We start from the raw sequence: 17,889 nt of genomic DNA, 5'->3' as shown, positions 1-17,889 counted from the left end.
AGCAGAAATTTTTATCAGAAAAATTGTTGTACTGACCTCTGTCTTCGAGTCTGAATTTATAGGTGTACTAGAGGTTCGGTCGACCGATCCCTCTGTTCGGTCGACTGAACCCGCTCCCTTCCTTCCTGATTGAAGTTCGAAGCTGGCTCAATCTTTTGCATTTACTAGTCTTTAATGGTTCGGTCGACCGAACCCCTTTTTCGGTCGACCGAACAAGCCTTTTCCTTGTTCGTCAGAATCTGTCGTGATCTTGATTTAATGCAGCTTTAATGTTGATTTGATCGGTCGACCGATCTCTGGGTTCGGTCGACCGATCAGCCCATCTTTCCTTTCCTGCTGATCGGTGATGATAAGCTGGCTTTGTTGAGTCACTAGGTTCGGTCGACCGATCTTACTGTCCGGTTGACCGATCCGGCTTTGATCTGATTCTGGCTCAGTTCTGATCTAAACTTTTCACTCAGCCTTGATCGGCTCCCCAGGACTTTTCCTTCGATCTTCGGTCCTCCAGACCTCTCGATCACTCTGCCAAGCCTCGACCCACTTGGACTTGCACCTCGGTTCCACGACCTGCTAAGATTTCTTCGCCTAGCCTCCAACTAGGACTTTCCCGGTTGAGAAAACATCCTGCACACTCAGTCAACTTGTTAGATCATAACAAGACTTAACTTGAACCTTTGACAACATCAAAACTCAAGTTTGATTCTGGTGCAGCTTGCACCAACAATCTCTCCCTTTTTGATGTTTGGCAACCAAGGTTCAAAGTTAAGTTAAAAATAAACAACAAGTAAATAAACAAACAGTTTAACTTTTAAGTTTTCCCTTTGAGTTAACTAACTCCCCCTGAATTCACTATCTCTCCCCCTTTGACACACATCAAAAATAGGGGCAGAACCAAAAATCAAGCAAATCTAGAATAGACTTATCAAAGAATATACTAATATTTTGAAAAACATTACTAAAAATATACTAAGTCAAGAAATATTTTGAAAAATTCTAAAATTATATGTTGAAAAGAATAAAATTTTAAGTAAATTAAAACATTTGAAATTTTATATTTTGAAAAGAATAAAATTTTAACAACATTATAAAAGGTTATATTTTGAATTTTGAAATATATACTAAGGCAAGAAATATTTTGAAAAATTTTAAAATTATTTGTTGAAAAGAATAAAATTTTAAGTAAATTAAAACGTTTGAAATTTTATATTTTGAAAAGAATAAAATTTTAACAACATTTTAAAAAGTTATATTTTGAAATTTGAAAAACATTAAAAATATTTTGAAAAAAACTTTTGAATATTGAAAATATTTTAAAAAGAATATTTAGAAAAAATAAATATCCGAAAAATACTATTTTTAAAATAAAAAAATTTTTGAAAAGAATGAATGTTAAAAAAAAATAAAAAACTCTTGAATTTTGAAAAACATTTTGAAAAAAAACTTTTGAAGAATGAATATCTGAAAAAAATACTATTTTTTTTAAAAATGAATATTAAAAACTTGAAAAGAAAGAGAAAAAAAAAATCTTGAAAAGAGTCATTTCTAAAATATTTTGAAAAGAATGAATTCTAAAATATTTTTGAAAATAATTTGATCACTAAGTAAAAATAATATAAGCTTAGAAAATCTTGTTTTAAAACTCCCCCTAAAATTGATAAATTCCTAAAGTCCAATCATGGATATGGAAAAACTAAGGAAAATTTGTCCTTATGATGAAATGTCCAACCCTTGTCCAAGGATAGCTATCACAAGATAGTAGTAATTTGACTCAGGTTGGTCAATTTGAGTATTTAGTACTAACCAGGTTTTTACCAGCTAGTTAACTCAAATTGATTAATATATGTTTTTAAAGCCCAGATTTATAGCGATGCACTGACATAAGCATCTGAAATCTAGGGCTAGGTCCTAAGCATTTCACTCATTCTAAGTTTACAAACAAGGGATCCTACTGTGCTTGTGAGATGCTGACTCCTAGAACTATAGGATCATGCAATTCTACGGTAAGACCTAGGCTATTCCATAAAATGAAAAATAGTTTCAAAGAATTTTGAAAAAAAAAATTAAATGGGAATTTTTACAAAAATAAATTTGAAAAATAAACTAGGTAGTAATTTTCAAAATCAAAGAACCTATTCTACAAAACATAATCCTAATTGCCTTCTTAGATTACTAAATTCTGTTTCTGGTAAAGGTTTAGTAAAAATGTCTGCCAAGTTAGATTTGGATTCAATATAATTAAGTTCGATATTCCCTTTAGACACATGATCTCTAATGAAGTGATGCTTAACCTCTATATGTTTAGTTCGAGAGTGATGTACTGGATTTTTAGTAAGATTTATAGAACTTATATTATCAATGTAGGTTTTTACATTTTTATAATCTAGATTAAAATCTTTTAAAGTATGAGACATCCATAATAATTGGGCTACACATTCACCCATTGCTATGTATTCGGCTTCAGTGGTAGATAAGACAACACATTGTCGTTTACGACTAAACCAACTAACTAAAGATGAACCTAATAGTTGACAACCTCCACTTGTACTCTTTCTATCTAACTTACACCCAGCATAATTCGAATCCGAGTATCCGACTAAGTCAAAATGTGAGGTTCTTGGGTACCAAATTCCTACATTAATAGTGTCTTTTAAATATTTAATAATTCTTTTAACCAGTGAAAGATGAGTTTCTTTTGCACAAGTTTGATATCGGGCACACATACTAACTGCAAATAAAATGTCAGGTCGGCTTGCAGTTAGATAAAATAAACTCCCTATCATGCTTCTGTAATACTTTAAGTCAACAGGTATACCATTTTCATCATTATCAAGGGTTAGGTTACTTGCCATTGGTGTTTTAAGCCCTTTACAGTTTTCCATACCAAATTTTTTAAGAAGTTCTTTTGTATACTTAGTTTGATGTACATAATTACCATCCTTAGTTTATTTAATTTGGAGACCTAAAAAATAATTTAATTCACCAACTAAACTCATTTCAAATTCATTTTCCATTAAGGTTACAAATTCTTTTAAAAATTTTGAATTGGTTGAACCAAATACAATATCGTCTACATAAACCTGAGCTATAAAAATGTCTGAATTAAAGGTTTTAATAAAAAGTGTAGGATCAATTTAGCCTTCTTTAAAACCCTTGGATTTTAGAAAACTAGACAGACGTTCATACCAAGCCCTAGGTGCTTGTTTTAATCCATATAAAGCTTTTTTAAGTTTAAAGACATAGGTTGGATTTTCTAGATCTTCAAAACCGGGTGGTTGACTAACGTAGACTTCCTCCTTAATAAAGTCATTTAGAAAAGAGGATTTAACATCCATTTGGTACAACTTGAACCCTTTAAATGCAGCATAGGCTAGCAACATTCTAATTGATTCAAGTCTAGCTACCGGAGCATAAGTCTCGTCGTAATCTAGTCCTTCGACTTGACTAAACCCTTTCGCTACTAAACGAGCTTTATTTCTTAAAATATTACCTTGATAATCTAATTTGTTTCTAAACACCCATTTAGTATCAATAACCGTTTTATTTATTGGTGGAGGTACTAAGTCCCAAACCTGATTTTGTTCAAATTGGTTTAACTCTTCTTGCATTGCAATTACCCAGTCAGGTTCTATTAATGCATCATTTATATTCTTAGGTTCAATTTTAGATATTAATGCTATTTGACTTAAATTTCTAAAAGCAGATCTTGTTTGAACCCTTAATTCAGGATTTTCTATGATTTGATTGACTGGATGATGAGGGTTATATTTTAATAATTTTGAATTTTCAGATTCTTTAAGGTTGGGTAATTCTTCATCGTCTTCTTGATTACCATTTGAATGAGGTTGAGTAGTAGAAACATTATCAATTTCATTAAATGTTACATTTGTCGTTTCCTCAATTTTCAAAGTAGATTTATTATAAACTCTATATGCCCTACTTGTAGATGAATACCCTAGAAAAATTCCTAGGTTAGTTTTTGAAGTGAATTTGCCTAAGTGATCTTTAAGATTTAAAATATGTACATTACAATCAAAAACTTTAAAATATTTTATATTAGGAATTTTGTTGAAATAAATTTCATAAGATGTTTTATTTTGATCTTTATTAATTAAGATTCGATTTTGAACGTAACAAGTTGTGTTAACAGTTTCAGCCCAAAAGTATTTTGGTGTATTGTATTCATTTAACATGGTTCGGGCAGCTTATTACAAGGTTCTATTCTTACGTTCTACTAAGCCATTTTGTTGTGATGTTTTAGGGTATGAAAACTTATGGTGATAACCATTTTCTAAACAAAAATTATTAAAATTATGATTTCTGAATTCTCCTCCATTATCACTTCTTATTTTTTTTATTTTAATATCTCTATCATTTTCTACTTGTTTACAAAAATGCTTAAATATTTCAAAGGTTTCATTTTTATTAGATAAAAATTTTACCCAAGTATATCTAGAGTAGTCATCAATGACTACTAAGCAATATAGATTTCCATTAAAAGATTTTATTCCATGAGAATCAAAAAAATCCAAATGTATTAGTTCAAGTATTTTATTCGTTCTATTTTGATTTGTAAGTTTATGAGTTGATTTAATTTGTTTACCTTATTGACAGGAATTATAAAATTTATTTAAAGGATTTCCTAATTTTGGCAAACCTTTAACTAAACCATTTTTACTTAATTTTAATAAATTTCTAAGGTGAGTATGAGCTAATCTCCTATGCCATAACCAAGTTTCATCATTATTTGCTAGAAGACATTTAGATATTGTTTTAGGTAGATGAATGGAGTATATATTTTTGTCTCTAAAATCTTTCAGTAAAATATTAGTTGAGTCATTGTAACTTATTAAGCATTCAGAAGACAAAAATTGAACCTTAAAACCTGAATCACAAAGTTTACTTATACTAAGTAAATTAAAATGTTCAACAAGTAAAACCTTTTTAATTGAAATTTTTGACTGTAATTGAATTTCACCTGTACCGATTACCTTTAACTTGCCATTGTTTCCAAAGGCAACAGACTCTAAATTTTTGAATTCAATGTTGGTAAATTTGTGCTAAATTTTTGAATTCAATGTTGGTAAATTTGTGCTGATCCCCAGTCATGTGTCTGGAGCAGCCGCTGTCCAAGATCCATTTATCCCGAGCTTTAGATTCCTATACAATGTAGGATTAAACCAAAGTTTGGTTAAAAAAATAGATCAAGTTGTAGAGTTATAATTTTAATAAGTTTTAATTTAGGTTTTCCTTTAAGTTTATAATTTTAAATTTTTGATTAATTCATTAAGTTTAAATTAATTTTAAAAAAGTTTAAAATAATTTTTAATTAAGTTTAAGTTAATTTTTTAAAATAAGTTTAAATTAATTTTTAAAATAAGTTTACAATAATTTTTAATTAAGTGTAAAATAATTTTTAATAAGTTAAAAATAATTTTTAATAAGTTAAAATAATTTTTAATAAGTTAAAATAATTTTTAATAAAATAATTTTTAATAAGTTAAAATAAGTTTTAATAAGTTTAAAATAATTTTTAATAAGTTTAAAATAATTTTTAATAAGTTAAAATAATTTTTAATAAGTTAAAAATAATTTTTAAAATAAGTTTAAATTAATTTCTAATAAGTTAAAATTAAGTTTTAATAAGTTTAAAATAATTTTTAATAAGTTTAAAATAATTTTTAATAAGTTAAAAATAATTTTTAAAATAAGTTTAAATTAATTTTTAATAAGTTAAAATTAAGTTTTAATAAGTTTAAAATAATTTTTAATAAGTTAAAAATAATTTTTAAAATAAGTTTAAATTAATTTTTAATAAGTTAAAATTAAGTTTTAATAAGTTTAAAATAATTTTTAATAAGTTAAAATAATTTTTAATAGGTTAAAAATAATTTTTAAAATAAGTTTAAATTAATTTTTAAAATAAGTTTGAATTATTTTTTTTTAAAATAAGTTTTAATAAGTTTAAATAAATCTAAAGTAATTTTTAATAATTACAATAATTTTTAATAAGTTAAAAATAAATTTTAAAATAAGTTTAAATTAATTTTTAAAATAAGTTTGAATTAATTTTTTTTTAAAATAAGTTTAAAATAATTTTTAATTAGGTTTAAATTAATTTTTTAAAATAAGTTTAAATTAATTTTTAAAATAAGTTTGAATTAATTTTTTTTAAAATAAGTTTTAATAAGTTTAAAATAATTTTTAATAAGTTTAAAAAAGTTTTTTTAAAAAATAATTTAGTTTGAATTAGATTTGAATTAGGTTAGAAATTGAATTAATTTGAATTAGAATTAATTTAGTTTGAATTAGAATTAATTTAGTTTAAATTAGATTTAATTTTATTGAAAGAGGTTATTGAACCCATGTTAGATTCAAACTCAGCTTTGGATTAATCAGGCAGGCGTCCTAAGGATAAGTTTCAATTCAGTGGCGAGGCATATGACCTACTTGAATATCATTATACCACTTGCTGAAGACTTTCCAAACTGTTCCTGCCCAAAAAAACTTAATACTAAATTTTGGTCTAACTAGCCCATGTTTGACTGGGGTAGTTTCGGTCAGATCTACTAAGTCTAGTGCATCAGGTAGAATTCCATATTCAACCTAGACATGCCTTCGACAGAGTTTCCTTGACGTACTATCATCCCAATCCATTCCGGTGCTATGTTATAGGGTTTGGTAAACCTTTTTCATCTAACCGTTCTAATAATCCTAATCCTAAGTATTGAGTTTGGATTAATTAAGTTGGTTGGATTGTTTTTCTAGTTGTTCCCCCTGAGTCATATCTTAGATAAGGTCTATCTAAGTAATGGACTTGACTCTTGGGGACTAAGTAGAAATTTGGTTTAATTGGTTTGATTAACTGTTTTGTTTGAACCCATGCTTGGACTTGACTTCTAACATTTTGACTAATTAGAGACATGTATGGTTTGTTTGTTTTGTTTGGTTTATAACCAAGCCCCGATTTGTTGTACACAGCTCGTTGCGACCCAAGTACCATATTTAGACACTTGGATCCCATTTCGAACTTTTCCAACGTTTTTTTGAGTCGCTCGACTTGACCTTTCAAATCGAAATTTTCTTCCTCAAGTTTTTCAACTTGAGTCGAAGTTCCGACTTGAACTTGGTTGGTCGAGTCACTCAAGTTAACTTGTTGCTTAAGGTGGTCTATTTCCTTAAGTAACAAGTTATTTTATTTTTCCGATTTTGCTAATTTTTTAAACAAACATTTAACTACTTTAAGCAAATTTGACTTTGAATAAATCGTTACCATATTCAGATCTTCCGATCCGGTGCTTCTCTCGGAATCGAGGTCAATCTTGGACTCGTATTCTTCATCGGACTCGGACTCGGAATCTTCGTTTCTTTCCATAAATGCAAGGTGACTCGAGTGCTTCGTTTGTTCCGTGTCGAATTCATCGGAAGAAGTTTCGTCCCATTGTTGCTTGAAGAGCCTTCTTCCGTCTTGTCGATTTGGGTCTTTCTTCTTTCTGATTTGGGCATTCATTTTTGAAATGTCCCTTCTTGTTGCATCCATAACAAGTCATTTCTGATTTGTTTTGGATCTGGTTTGGTGGAGTCTTTTTGGAGCTTCTTCTAAACTTCTTCTTAGTCAACAGTCTTCGGACCATGTTGACTAATTTTTCTTCATTGGTTGAGTCAGGATCTGATTCGCTTTCTAACTCGATCTTCATTTTTGATTTTGTCTCCTTGCTCGGCCCTGCATACAAAGCAACACCTTTCTCGCCATGGCTCATGTTAGATTGCTCATGTAGTTCTAATTCACAGAATAACTCATCTAACTTAAGAATTGAAAGATCCTTAGAAACTTTGTAAGTATCTACAATTGATGCCCACAAAGCATTCCTTGGAAAGGCGTTCAAAGCGTACCTTATTGTGTCATGATTTTCGAGATTATGTCCGATCAGGTCAAGACCATTGAGGATGTCCTTCAGTTGGGCGTGTAGTTGCGAGGCCGTCTCTCCAGGAAACATTTTTATATTTAGCAAATTGTTTAAAAGTAGATCTCGTTTGTTTACCTTCGAGTCGTCCGTTCCTTCGTGTAGTTTGACTATCGATTCCCACAAATCTTTGGCGTTGTCGTAGGGACCAACTCTATTCAATTCCTCCATCGTGAGTCCGCACTGAATGATATTGATTGCTTTGTAGTTCAGTTGTGCCTTCTTGACCATCTGAGGAGTCCATTCTTCTGGTTCTAGGGTTGTTTCGTCCTTCATTGGGGGAGTATAGCCTTTCAAAACTGTGAACCAGAGCTCAGTGTCGGACTTTAAGTAGCACTCCATCCTATTTTTCCAGTAGCTGAAATTCTCTCCTTTGAATAGTGGAGGTCGGACCGTACTATAGCCTTCTTGATATGAGTTCATCATCCTTGCAAGAAAAGATTAAGAAAAATATTTCCAAGACACTCGTCTTGGGATTAGTAGTGCTAAAAAAAATATATTTCTAACAGAAAAGAAAAGGTTTTAAAAATGCTTTGAAAATCGGTTAAGAAATTTCAGAGCTAACCGGCTCTGATACCAATTGATAGATCATTTAAAGCGATAGAGGGGGGTGGGTGGTGAATATCGCGCTTTTTAAAACTAATCTTTTCTTTTATATCAAAGTTGTGCACAACGGAAAGTAAAACGAGACAGATTGTTTACTTCGTTTGGAGCCTAGCTCGACTCCTACTCGAAGGCTCGCGGTCTTTTACCGCACCAGTGAGCAAATCACTATAACTCTTCTTTCCGAAATTCTTCGGAAAGAAGCAGATCGTACAATGGAGCAAGATAGTAACACCCTACTATCTTGCCTAAATGAATTACAAATGCAAGCTTAAAATAAAATTTTACTGACTAATAAAATGGAGATGTAGCTTAGGTCGGAACTTCCGGATGACGTAGCTTGCTGCACAGATGAAGACGAGACGATTGCAGAGCAGAAATTTTTATCAGAAAAATTGTTGTACTGGCCTCTGTCTTCGAGTCTGAATTTATAGGTGTACTGGAGGTTCCGTCGACCGATCCCTCTGTTCGGTCGACCGAACCCGCTCCCTTCCTTCCTGGTTGAAGTTTAAAGCTGGCCTAATCTTTTGCATTTACTGGTCTTTAATGGTTCGGTCGACCGAACCCCTTTTTCAGTCGACCGAACAAGCCTTTTCCTTGTTCGTCAGAATCTGCCATGATCTTGATTTAATGCAGCTTTAATGTTGATTTGATCAGTCGACCGATCTCTGGGTTCGGTCGACCGATCAGCCCATCTTTCCTTTGCTGCTGATCGGTGATGATAAGCTGGCTTTGCTGAGTCACTAGGTTTGGTCGACTGATCTTACTGTCCGGTCGACCGATCCAGCTTTGATCCGATTCTGGCTCAGTTCTGATCTGAACTGACTTATGTGCTGATCTTACTTGGTTCGGTCGACCAATCCTCTGGTTCGGTCGACCGATCCAACTTAATCCTGCAAGACAGTGTTAAAAATAACCTGCAACACAGATGTTAGACCAAAACAACCTGCAACACAGATATTAGCACAATAGTATAATAATGAGAAATAAAAGAACAGTAGAACTGTTCTTGATCTCAACTTGGAAACCTTCCCGGTTTCTTCAGTTGGATCAGCGACCTAAGGTTGTTCCCTTCGGGAACCCGACCTCACTGTCGTTCCTCCAGTTTGTTTACCTCAACCTACTTGCCAAACTTTGATCCTCCAGATCTAGTTTGGACTTTTCACTCAGCCTTGATCGGCTCCCCAGGACTTTTCCTTCGATCTTCGGTCCTCCAAACCTCTCGATCACTCTGCCAAGCCTCGACCGACTTGGACTTGCACCTGGGTTCCACGACCTGCTAAGATTTCTTCGCCTAGCCTCTAGCTAGGACTTTCCCGGTTGAGAAAACATCCTGCACACTCAGTCAACTTGTTAGATCATAACAAGACTTAACTTGAACCTTTGACAACATCAAAACTCAGGTTTGATTCTGGTGCAGCTTGCACCAACACATTAGAGCTCGTGTAAGGGGATATCGAGTTGCATTTGGTGGGCAACGCTCATAAATATCACTAATGGGAAGCATGCGACGAGGAGCATTATCATTTGAATCACTTGTTGATGACGATGAAAAATTAGGCTGACATGGTGATGTAGATGATGGACTTGCATTATCTGAGGATCCAGAACCAGAGAGCATATTATCTTCGATTGGCGAGGCTTCTAAGATTGGAGTAGCAACCTGAGGTGATTCTAATGATATAGGAGAGTTATTAGAGAGCTCCAGAGCAGGACCTAGGATGTCATCACTTCTGATAATATTAGGGGGCATTAAGAAGGTACCACTTGTATCTGAGGAGAGATTAAAGAAGCTACCAAAAAAGGGAATAGAGACTCATCATAAGTAACATGTCGTGAAATATAAATTCATCCTGTTGGTATATGCAAGCAATGATAACCATGGTGCAAATTGCTATAACTGAGAAAAATACATTGTAGTGAACGAGAGTCAAGTTTGTGTTTAGAAGGAGCGTAACCATGGATAACACGCGCAACCAAAAGTTTGAAGGAAAGTATAATTAGGGGTTTGATTATAAAGTTTTTCAAAAAGACATTTACGATTGAGCAATGGAGTAGGAAGTCAATTTATGAGATATACTGCAGTGCTAACAGCTTCATCCCAAAATTTGCGCAGAACCGATGCATGATGAAAAAGAACTAAGGCAGTTTCAACTATATGTCTATGTTTTATCTCAGCAGAGCCATTTGTTCTGGAGTGTGAGGACAAGAAACTCGATGAATAATTCTACAAGAGACAAGATGACGATGGAGAGCTTGATATTCGCCTCTCCAATCAGAATTAAAAGAGAGTATTTTACGATTAAAAGATCGTTCAACTTGAATTTGAAAATTACAGAATATATCAAATAAATCAGATTTCCTTCTCATAGGATAGAGCCAAGTATATTTACTAAAATGATCAATGAATGTAACATAATATTGGAAACATTGATTAAACAAAATAGGTGTAGGGCCCCAAACATTAGAATGGATTATTTCAAGTGGAAAATTAGAAACATAATCAGATGAAGAGAAAGATAACTTATGACTTTTAGATTCCATGCAGACTCTACATGAATGAGATGGAGAGGAGGTAATAGAAGTAGGTAAACCATACCTATTGATGATTGACTAAACAATACGAAGGGAAGGATGATCAAGTCGAGCATGTCAAGTTGGTTTATTTGTGCGTTCACTAACAAAAGCTTTGATTGAAGAACTCTGAAGACAATAGAGGTCATTTTTGATTCTCCCATAAAACACAATAGCATTTGTTCCTTTATCCTTTATAAGATAATGATTATGATGTAACTAAAAAATGACATTGTTATCAAGACAAAATTGACGTATAGAAAGTAAATTTTTAGTGATAGATGGAACATGAAAGACATTGCGCATGTGAAAAGTTCGATTAGATAAATGAACATATGTGTTTCCAAGATTATCAATTTGCAAACCTGAACCATCGCCTACTTGCACTGTATCTGAGCCATAATATGGTATTACATCTGTAAGGATATTATAATCTGATGTGATAGGAAGAGTTGCTCTAGTGCCAATATACCAATCAGTAGATGAAAACTTTGACGTTTTACCACAAGTAGGCACAGACGAAAGGACTTTAGGATATACTTATGAAATAAATGGTTGTTTTGAGGTTGTAGGACCACCAATGAATTTTGAATAAAACGGACTAGGACATTGAATACCAAAATGTCCAATTCCAAGATAAATTTGACATTTTATCTGAGACCAATCAAGTCTTTTAGGGCATATATTTCCAGTATAACCAACGATGTGACAAATCTGACATCGGTCTGAATTTTGCTTTTGACCGTCGAGTATTTGACATCTAAAGTAAAAAATAACTTGTCCGGTGGCAGTGGAGAAAAACCATGGAGATGGAAAAAAACAAAGATTAAGGAAGAGGAAAGAGAAGCAAAGGGGTTGGCAGTGGAAGAAAATAAGTATTTTTTTTTGTTCTGAAAAATAAAGAAGAATAAGAAAATTAAAACACGTAGGAGAAAAGAAGAGACCTGAGGGAAAAATTTAAAATTCATCATTTATAGGATGTCCGCCTCAAGGAATTGAGGGAAGATAAAAAGGAGATGACTCTGAAACCATGTAAAAAGAAGAATAGGGAGAGAGCAAGAAATAATATGAGAGCAATAAAATCTATTGTTCATTAATATTTACCTTAAGGATAATACAATATATAATGTTCAAAAAGTACTTGGTCAATTAACTAATTAATAAATAATAGAATTATTCTAAGAATAATTCTGAGAATAATTATAACAGAATTATTAGAATAATCCAAATACTAATATGATTTGATTTGGTAATTTGATCTGGTCAATTTTGATAATTTTGTTTTATCTCTTTTACAATTCTCTCGAAGGGGGCATTCCCATTTGCTATGAGAGGCAGGGTGAGCGTAATTACGGATGTTGAAAATGAATTCACACTTTTATCCGAAATAGCGGTCACATTTTCTTATTTATATAAAAAATATATTTTAATTTTAAAATTATTAAAATTAAAAATAATATTATTCTCTTCCTATCCCTCATTCTAACCCTCTAAAGCCTCTCTCTAGACATCATTTTTTAATATATCTGAGCTACATTTGTTTTGTTTTAAATTTAAAATTAATAAAATGGTTCGGATGTATACTAGACTCATTCCCCTCTTTCTTATCTCATGGAAATCCATGGCCGTCATCTCCCACCGAAACTTAGGTTTCATGTGTCTTGGCGTCCAAACTTTCCTACGGAATCCATACAGTGTGTCCCTCTAAGGCAATATCAAGGCTTTCCGATGAAATCCACACATCTAAGGTAACAGACGTTAAGAGTCTCCGATGAAATCCATACAGAGATCTCTCTATTCAAGTGTTTAGAGATTTATTTGCTGTAAATACTCTTATTTCAGAATGAAGTAAGAAGCTGTAACAACAAAGGTAAGTATCATGAACTTATTCACCTTAGAAACCCATAGGATATATCTAGAAATCATATGATATGGGATCATCTATTGGATATGATATGGTAAAATATCAAGTCCAATGTGAACCTGATATAATCTCATATTAAGCCCAACGGATCATATCAAACTCACGTTAGGCCATACTTCCTGACATGATCATACCCATGCCCACAACGATTGACATGGCTCATGACATGGTCGTGCTCGTGCCTATAGTGGCTGACGTGGCTCGGTCATGTCCAGCGTCAGTCAAATACAAGTCCTCTCTAACCATATATATTATTGAATGTTGGTTTCTAAACATCATTATTGGTGTTGATTGTAATATTAACTCGTGTGAGAGAATTCTAAGTGTGGTTCTTCTTAACAGTTTTAAAACGATGAGACAATATTTGAAAAATGCTTGCTGAAAATTATTTACCAGGCCAAGAACTAGTTACACGTACGTAAGGCAGCCCGAATTTATATTCTGGATATATTATCAAGTACAAAGGTTGATACGAGTCATATGACAACTATAGTTTCGTCTGGTAGCAATCATTATTGATGCGAGCCATATGACATCTATAGTTTCATCTGGTAACAATCATTATTTAATATTATAATAGCTGAGGCAGCTAGCTCTCAACATGTAGAGGCAGCTCTCTCGTTGTTTATTCATGGCACTTGTTTAAATTGGATCACAAATTGGCGACTCTGAACATGTCGAGGCAGCTCTCTCGTTGTAAGCCTCTGTCCCAGAACTTGTCATAGTACTCTCCGTACGTGAACTCACGGTAGGCAGCCGGGTGCTCCTCGTCTACCAGCGCCGGCGCCGGCTTAATCACTGCCTCCGGGGACGGGCAATAGAACGTCGGCACCGAAATCCTTTCGGTGGAGTTATTCACGACCGCGCGGTGGAGCACGCTCTTGTATCGGTCATTACTGAGCACCTACGTATCACAAATAATACGACGATTCATTAATGATTAATTGAGATTATACATGAAGAAATGGATGTACGTGCCTGAATCTGGTCGCCGATGTTGATGACCAAGTTGCCAGGAACAGGATCCACGGCGATCCATCTGCCGTTCTGGCCGAGAACTTGCAAGCCGGAGACTCCGTCCTGGAGGAGTAGAGTGATGGCATTGGGGTCTTTGTGTCCGGGGAGCCCGTAGGTGAGCTCCGGCTCTGGGCACGGCGGGTAGTAGTTCACCGCCATGTGCTGTGCCTGCTTCCCCAGCGCCGCCGCCAACCAATCCGTCTCCAGACCCAAGCTCTCGGAGATGGCTCCCAACAAACTCAGAGCCAGTCGCCTCGCGTTCATCGCGTACTCCGCCACCGCCTCCCGGAAAGCAGGGGGATTGGCCGGCCACTCGTGGACGTAGTCCTCGAGAGGGAAGCAGTGGAGGCGGAGGAAGTCGCGCCAGCTGGCGACCTCCTCTGTTCTCGTGTTGAAGCTCGTCGACAGCCTCGTCGTCCGCGATGGATCGTCGGAGTACATCTTCAGCCGCTCCGACTCCGGCTGCCGGAAGAACTCCCTGGCGACGCGCAGCATGGAGGTGATCACGTCGTCGGGGATTCCGTGGTTGGCGACCTGAAAGAATCCATGGCCTCGACAAGCTGAACCGATGGCCTTGACCACGGCGGCGCGGCCGGGGCCGGAGAGATCACGCAGGTCGACCAGAGGGATGATGGCGGAGCCAGAGGCGTCGACGTCAGCGATATTTGGGCGAGAAGAAGGCGGACGGATGTACCGGGAAGGCACATGCTTAGCGTGACAGGCGACATCGGCGAGTAGGACTGCAGCGGTCTGTGTCATGTTTTGGAGAATATAATTAGCTATCTAGGAAGTGGAAACGCTTGAGGTGAAATAATAAATTTATTTACTATGCGATTATTATTCTATATTATATTTATGGTTTGTATTTATAGTAAATTTATTTTTTTAAATAATAATAATAATAATAATGAGAAAAGAGTAATTTATTATTTATCATGTCCTGCATTTAATTTTTTTAAATATCTTTCAAAACGTACATAACTTTTATGTCTTGTTACAGCAAATTTTCCTTATTTATTAAAACAAATATCCTAGTATTAAAAGTAACCAAAAAAAAAAACCTTTAAAAATAATATTATTTTAATAGTAGATGAAAACATGACATACCAACTTCTTGAGCAGTAGCGAAATGACTGCAAGGGACGAGGAGGACAAGGAAAGAGCAGAGAACAAGAATCCTTCAACTTGTCTCATCTCTAGCATGGCATTGATCGTGTTTGCAAGAATAGATTGTGGAGGTTTTAAAGCAACGAGGTGTTGGATTACAAATAATACGTTGTCGAACATTTTTAAAGGATTTAAGTTGAATTTAAAAATTATATAGAATTTAAATTTAATTTACAGTTGAGCTGACACAGGTCGGGCTGTTAGAGAGATCGGCCGGGTCGAGCAGACAGACCGGGCGGCAGACAGGTCGGGCTATCAGAGAGGTCAGCCGGGTCAAGCAGACAGACCGGTCGAGCTGTCAGAGAGGTCGGCCGAGTCGAGCAAACAGGTTGGGCTGTCAGAGAGGTCAGCCGGGTCGAGCAAACAAACTGGTCGAGCTGTCAGAGAGATCGGTCGGGTCGAGCAGACAGGTCAGGCTGTTAGAGAGGTCGGTCGGGTCGAGCAGACAGGCCGAGTGAAGTAGACAGGTCGGGCTGTCAAAGTGACTGGCTGACCGAGCGAGATGACAGGCCGGGCAAAGATCCCGAGCAGACAGAGAAGTTTGTCGGTCTGCCAAAGAGACCGATTGGGCGAGCTGACCGAGGCCTGCGAGTCGCAGTTTCCTTGAAACAGATTCGCTTAGCTCCGGCTGTGCTTCGAGGCTTACAAGGGTCGTCTGTTTCCCAAGATACAACGACAGACCGTGAATCCGACCAAGCACTGGTGGTCACGGTGAGCTGAGTGATACCTGAATGCTACCACGGGCACTCCGCCGAGCAGGAGATGCACGACAGAGGAGGAGGAAGGAAATTGGAGAGTCTTTGCTTTGCTTGCTATGCGTTTCTGCCTATGATCGGAGCCTCCTTATATAGGAGCTCGGATCAATAGCCAGAGTTAATGATCTTAATGGTCATTATTAGCCGAACAGTGAAACGACCACCGTTTCACTCATTATTACTCGACCGGTTTTATTCTACATTAATCTCGAATTTAATGCATCCGTTTCACAGCAACAAAAGATCTACATGGCAAAATGTTGGTTGTTCCACTTGAGTAAATTTTACTCTGATCGGTCCGGCATTCGTGTGCACAGGTCGCGCTTGCACACAAGTCAACTTGGTTCAGTGCAATCCAGACCCTAGATTTGCACCCCCCTGCGCACCCATGTGTGAGAGAGAGCCTCTCCCTATGCATTCGTTCACATCCTCAATGTATGTGAATCAATATAAACCAACAAAATATCTTGAAACTTCCAATGTGGGACTAAAGTCCCATTCACAATGGAGTTTCTTTCCTCTTCCATTTCTTCTCCATTCACTTATTCAACAATCCCCCACATGAATGGAGATAGGGTAAGTGATAGCATTCAGCAGTTGAGTCAAGTATAGGATAAATAGATTTTACCCTTTGAACCTTCCCTTGTGAAGGTTGCACCCACAATCCCCCAAGTTCCTATTCTTGTCAAACATCAAAATATAACTTCTCTATTCTTGTCAAACATCAAAATATACCTCGAGTCAGGTCAACTCGAGTCGGGTCACCCAGGTCAACCTTGACCTAAGGTTGCACCAACATTTTCGGCTTGAGTCTAATCTGCACCCGGCTTCCATCCAGCCTAGGTATGCAATTTCTTCACTCCTTTCTTTGATTCTAACTGATTTTTCTTTCTCTTTTGCAGCTGAAGTCATGCTACGCGCGTGTCTGACCGGAAAGGCTAAGCTTACGGATGTCGCAATCAATGCGACAGTTGTGGAGGAATTGGAGATCCACGATCTGCAGCCGGTCGACTCTCAAGAAGATCCACAAGACAAGAGCGAAGTAGCTCCAATCTTGGTAAGCGGAGGGGCAGCCAGCCGAACGCCTAGCGGTGGAGCGGCTGGTGGATCACAACCTCCCTCCGAACGGCTTCCGGTTGTTTAGGTTGAGGGGGCGTCAGGCTCGGCCTCCTCAAGGGAGCCACTGATCAGGCGCAAGAGGCACCGAGCGGAGCCTTCCTCACACTCCGCTTCTTCGGTGGTGCAGACCGCCGAGCGGGTCGAAACTTTGACCCTAATTCCAGTTCAAGAGACTGCGACCCCTACGTCATCTGATCGGGCGCCCTGGTTATCTGGTCTGCCGCAGGGAACTCTTTGCTCACTGCAGTGGCCTTCATGCCACCACCATCGAAGGTCAAAAAATCTGGCCTCTGTCTGACGTCCTCGTCTCGACCGTCCCGCCGAGCGACCTCTGCCCAATCATCCCCGAGCGACCAGTGCCATATAACGGTGGTTCTTCATATGCCAACTAAGGAATGGCATGAGTTGGCCAGCGCTAAATCCAGAGCCCCCGACACCAAATAATTATTCAGGGGTCGCTCACACAGATATGGGCTGACGCTCAAGCTCATGCAGTGATGATGCCTCCGGGGGCGCTTGTGAATAGCCACACTCAGATGTCCACTGGGGTAAGTGTTATGTTTTATTGTATTTTCTCAATTTATCCCCGCTCGACGCTTATACTTTCCTGGTTTTTCGCAGTATTGGATAGAGAGCCTAGCCATGTGCCAGAGGCTCGTCTTTCTAGAGGAGGAAGTTAAGACGCTTAAGGCATCAAGTGACCAATCATCCGTCTCTCAGGAGCAGACGAATGCTAAGATGGCTAAGTTGAGGGTTGATCTGGCGAAGA

The 17,889-nt window shown here is 36.5% G+C and overlaps 1 protein-coding gene across 1 annotated transcript; it reads right to left on the bottom strand.

Moving 5' to 3' along the window:
* Positions 1-13,714: 13,714 nt before the first annotated feature.
* On the bottom strand, positions 13,715-14,838 carry LOC121995320 (protein DMR6-LIKE OXYGENASE 2-like). Its single transcript, XM_042549089.1, has 2 exons — positions 14,041-14,838; positions 13,715-13,966 (listed from the first exon to the last, which is right to left on the bottom strand). Exons 1-2 carry the CDS (start codon positions 14,836-14,838, stop codon positions 13,715-13,717), a joined length of 1,050 nt encoding a protein of 349 aa, XP_042405023.1.
* Positions 14,839-17,889: the final 3,051 nt, after the last annotated feature.

Source organism: Zingiber officinale, chromosome 6A (genome assembly GCF_018446385.1).
Source record: "Zingiber officinale cultivar Zhangliang chromosome 6A, Zo_v1.1, whole genome shotgun sequence".
NCBI lineage: Eukaryota > Viridiplantae > Streptophyta > Magnoliopsida > Zingiberales > Zingiberaceae > Zingiber > Zingiber officinale.
This window is presented reverse-complemented; position numbering and strand designations above follow the sequence as displayed.

Bases quoted from the DNA above. Each gene is read 5' to 3' on its own strand.
- LOC121995320 (XM_042549089.1), bottom strand. From the start codon at position 14,838: ATGACACAGACCGCTGCAGTCCTACTCGCCGATGTCGCCTGTCACGCT. The intron at 13,967-14,040 runs GCACGTACATCC...TGTGATACGTAG, and splicing joins ACATCGGCGACCAGATTCAG to GTGCTCAGTAATGACCGATA.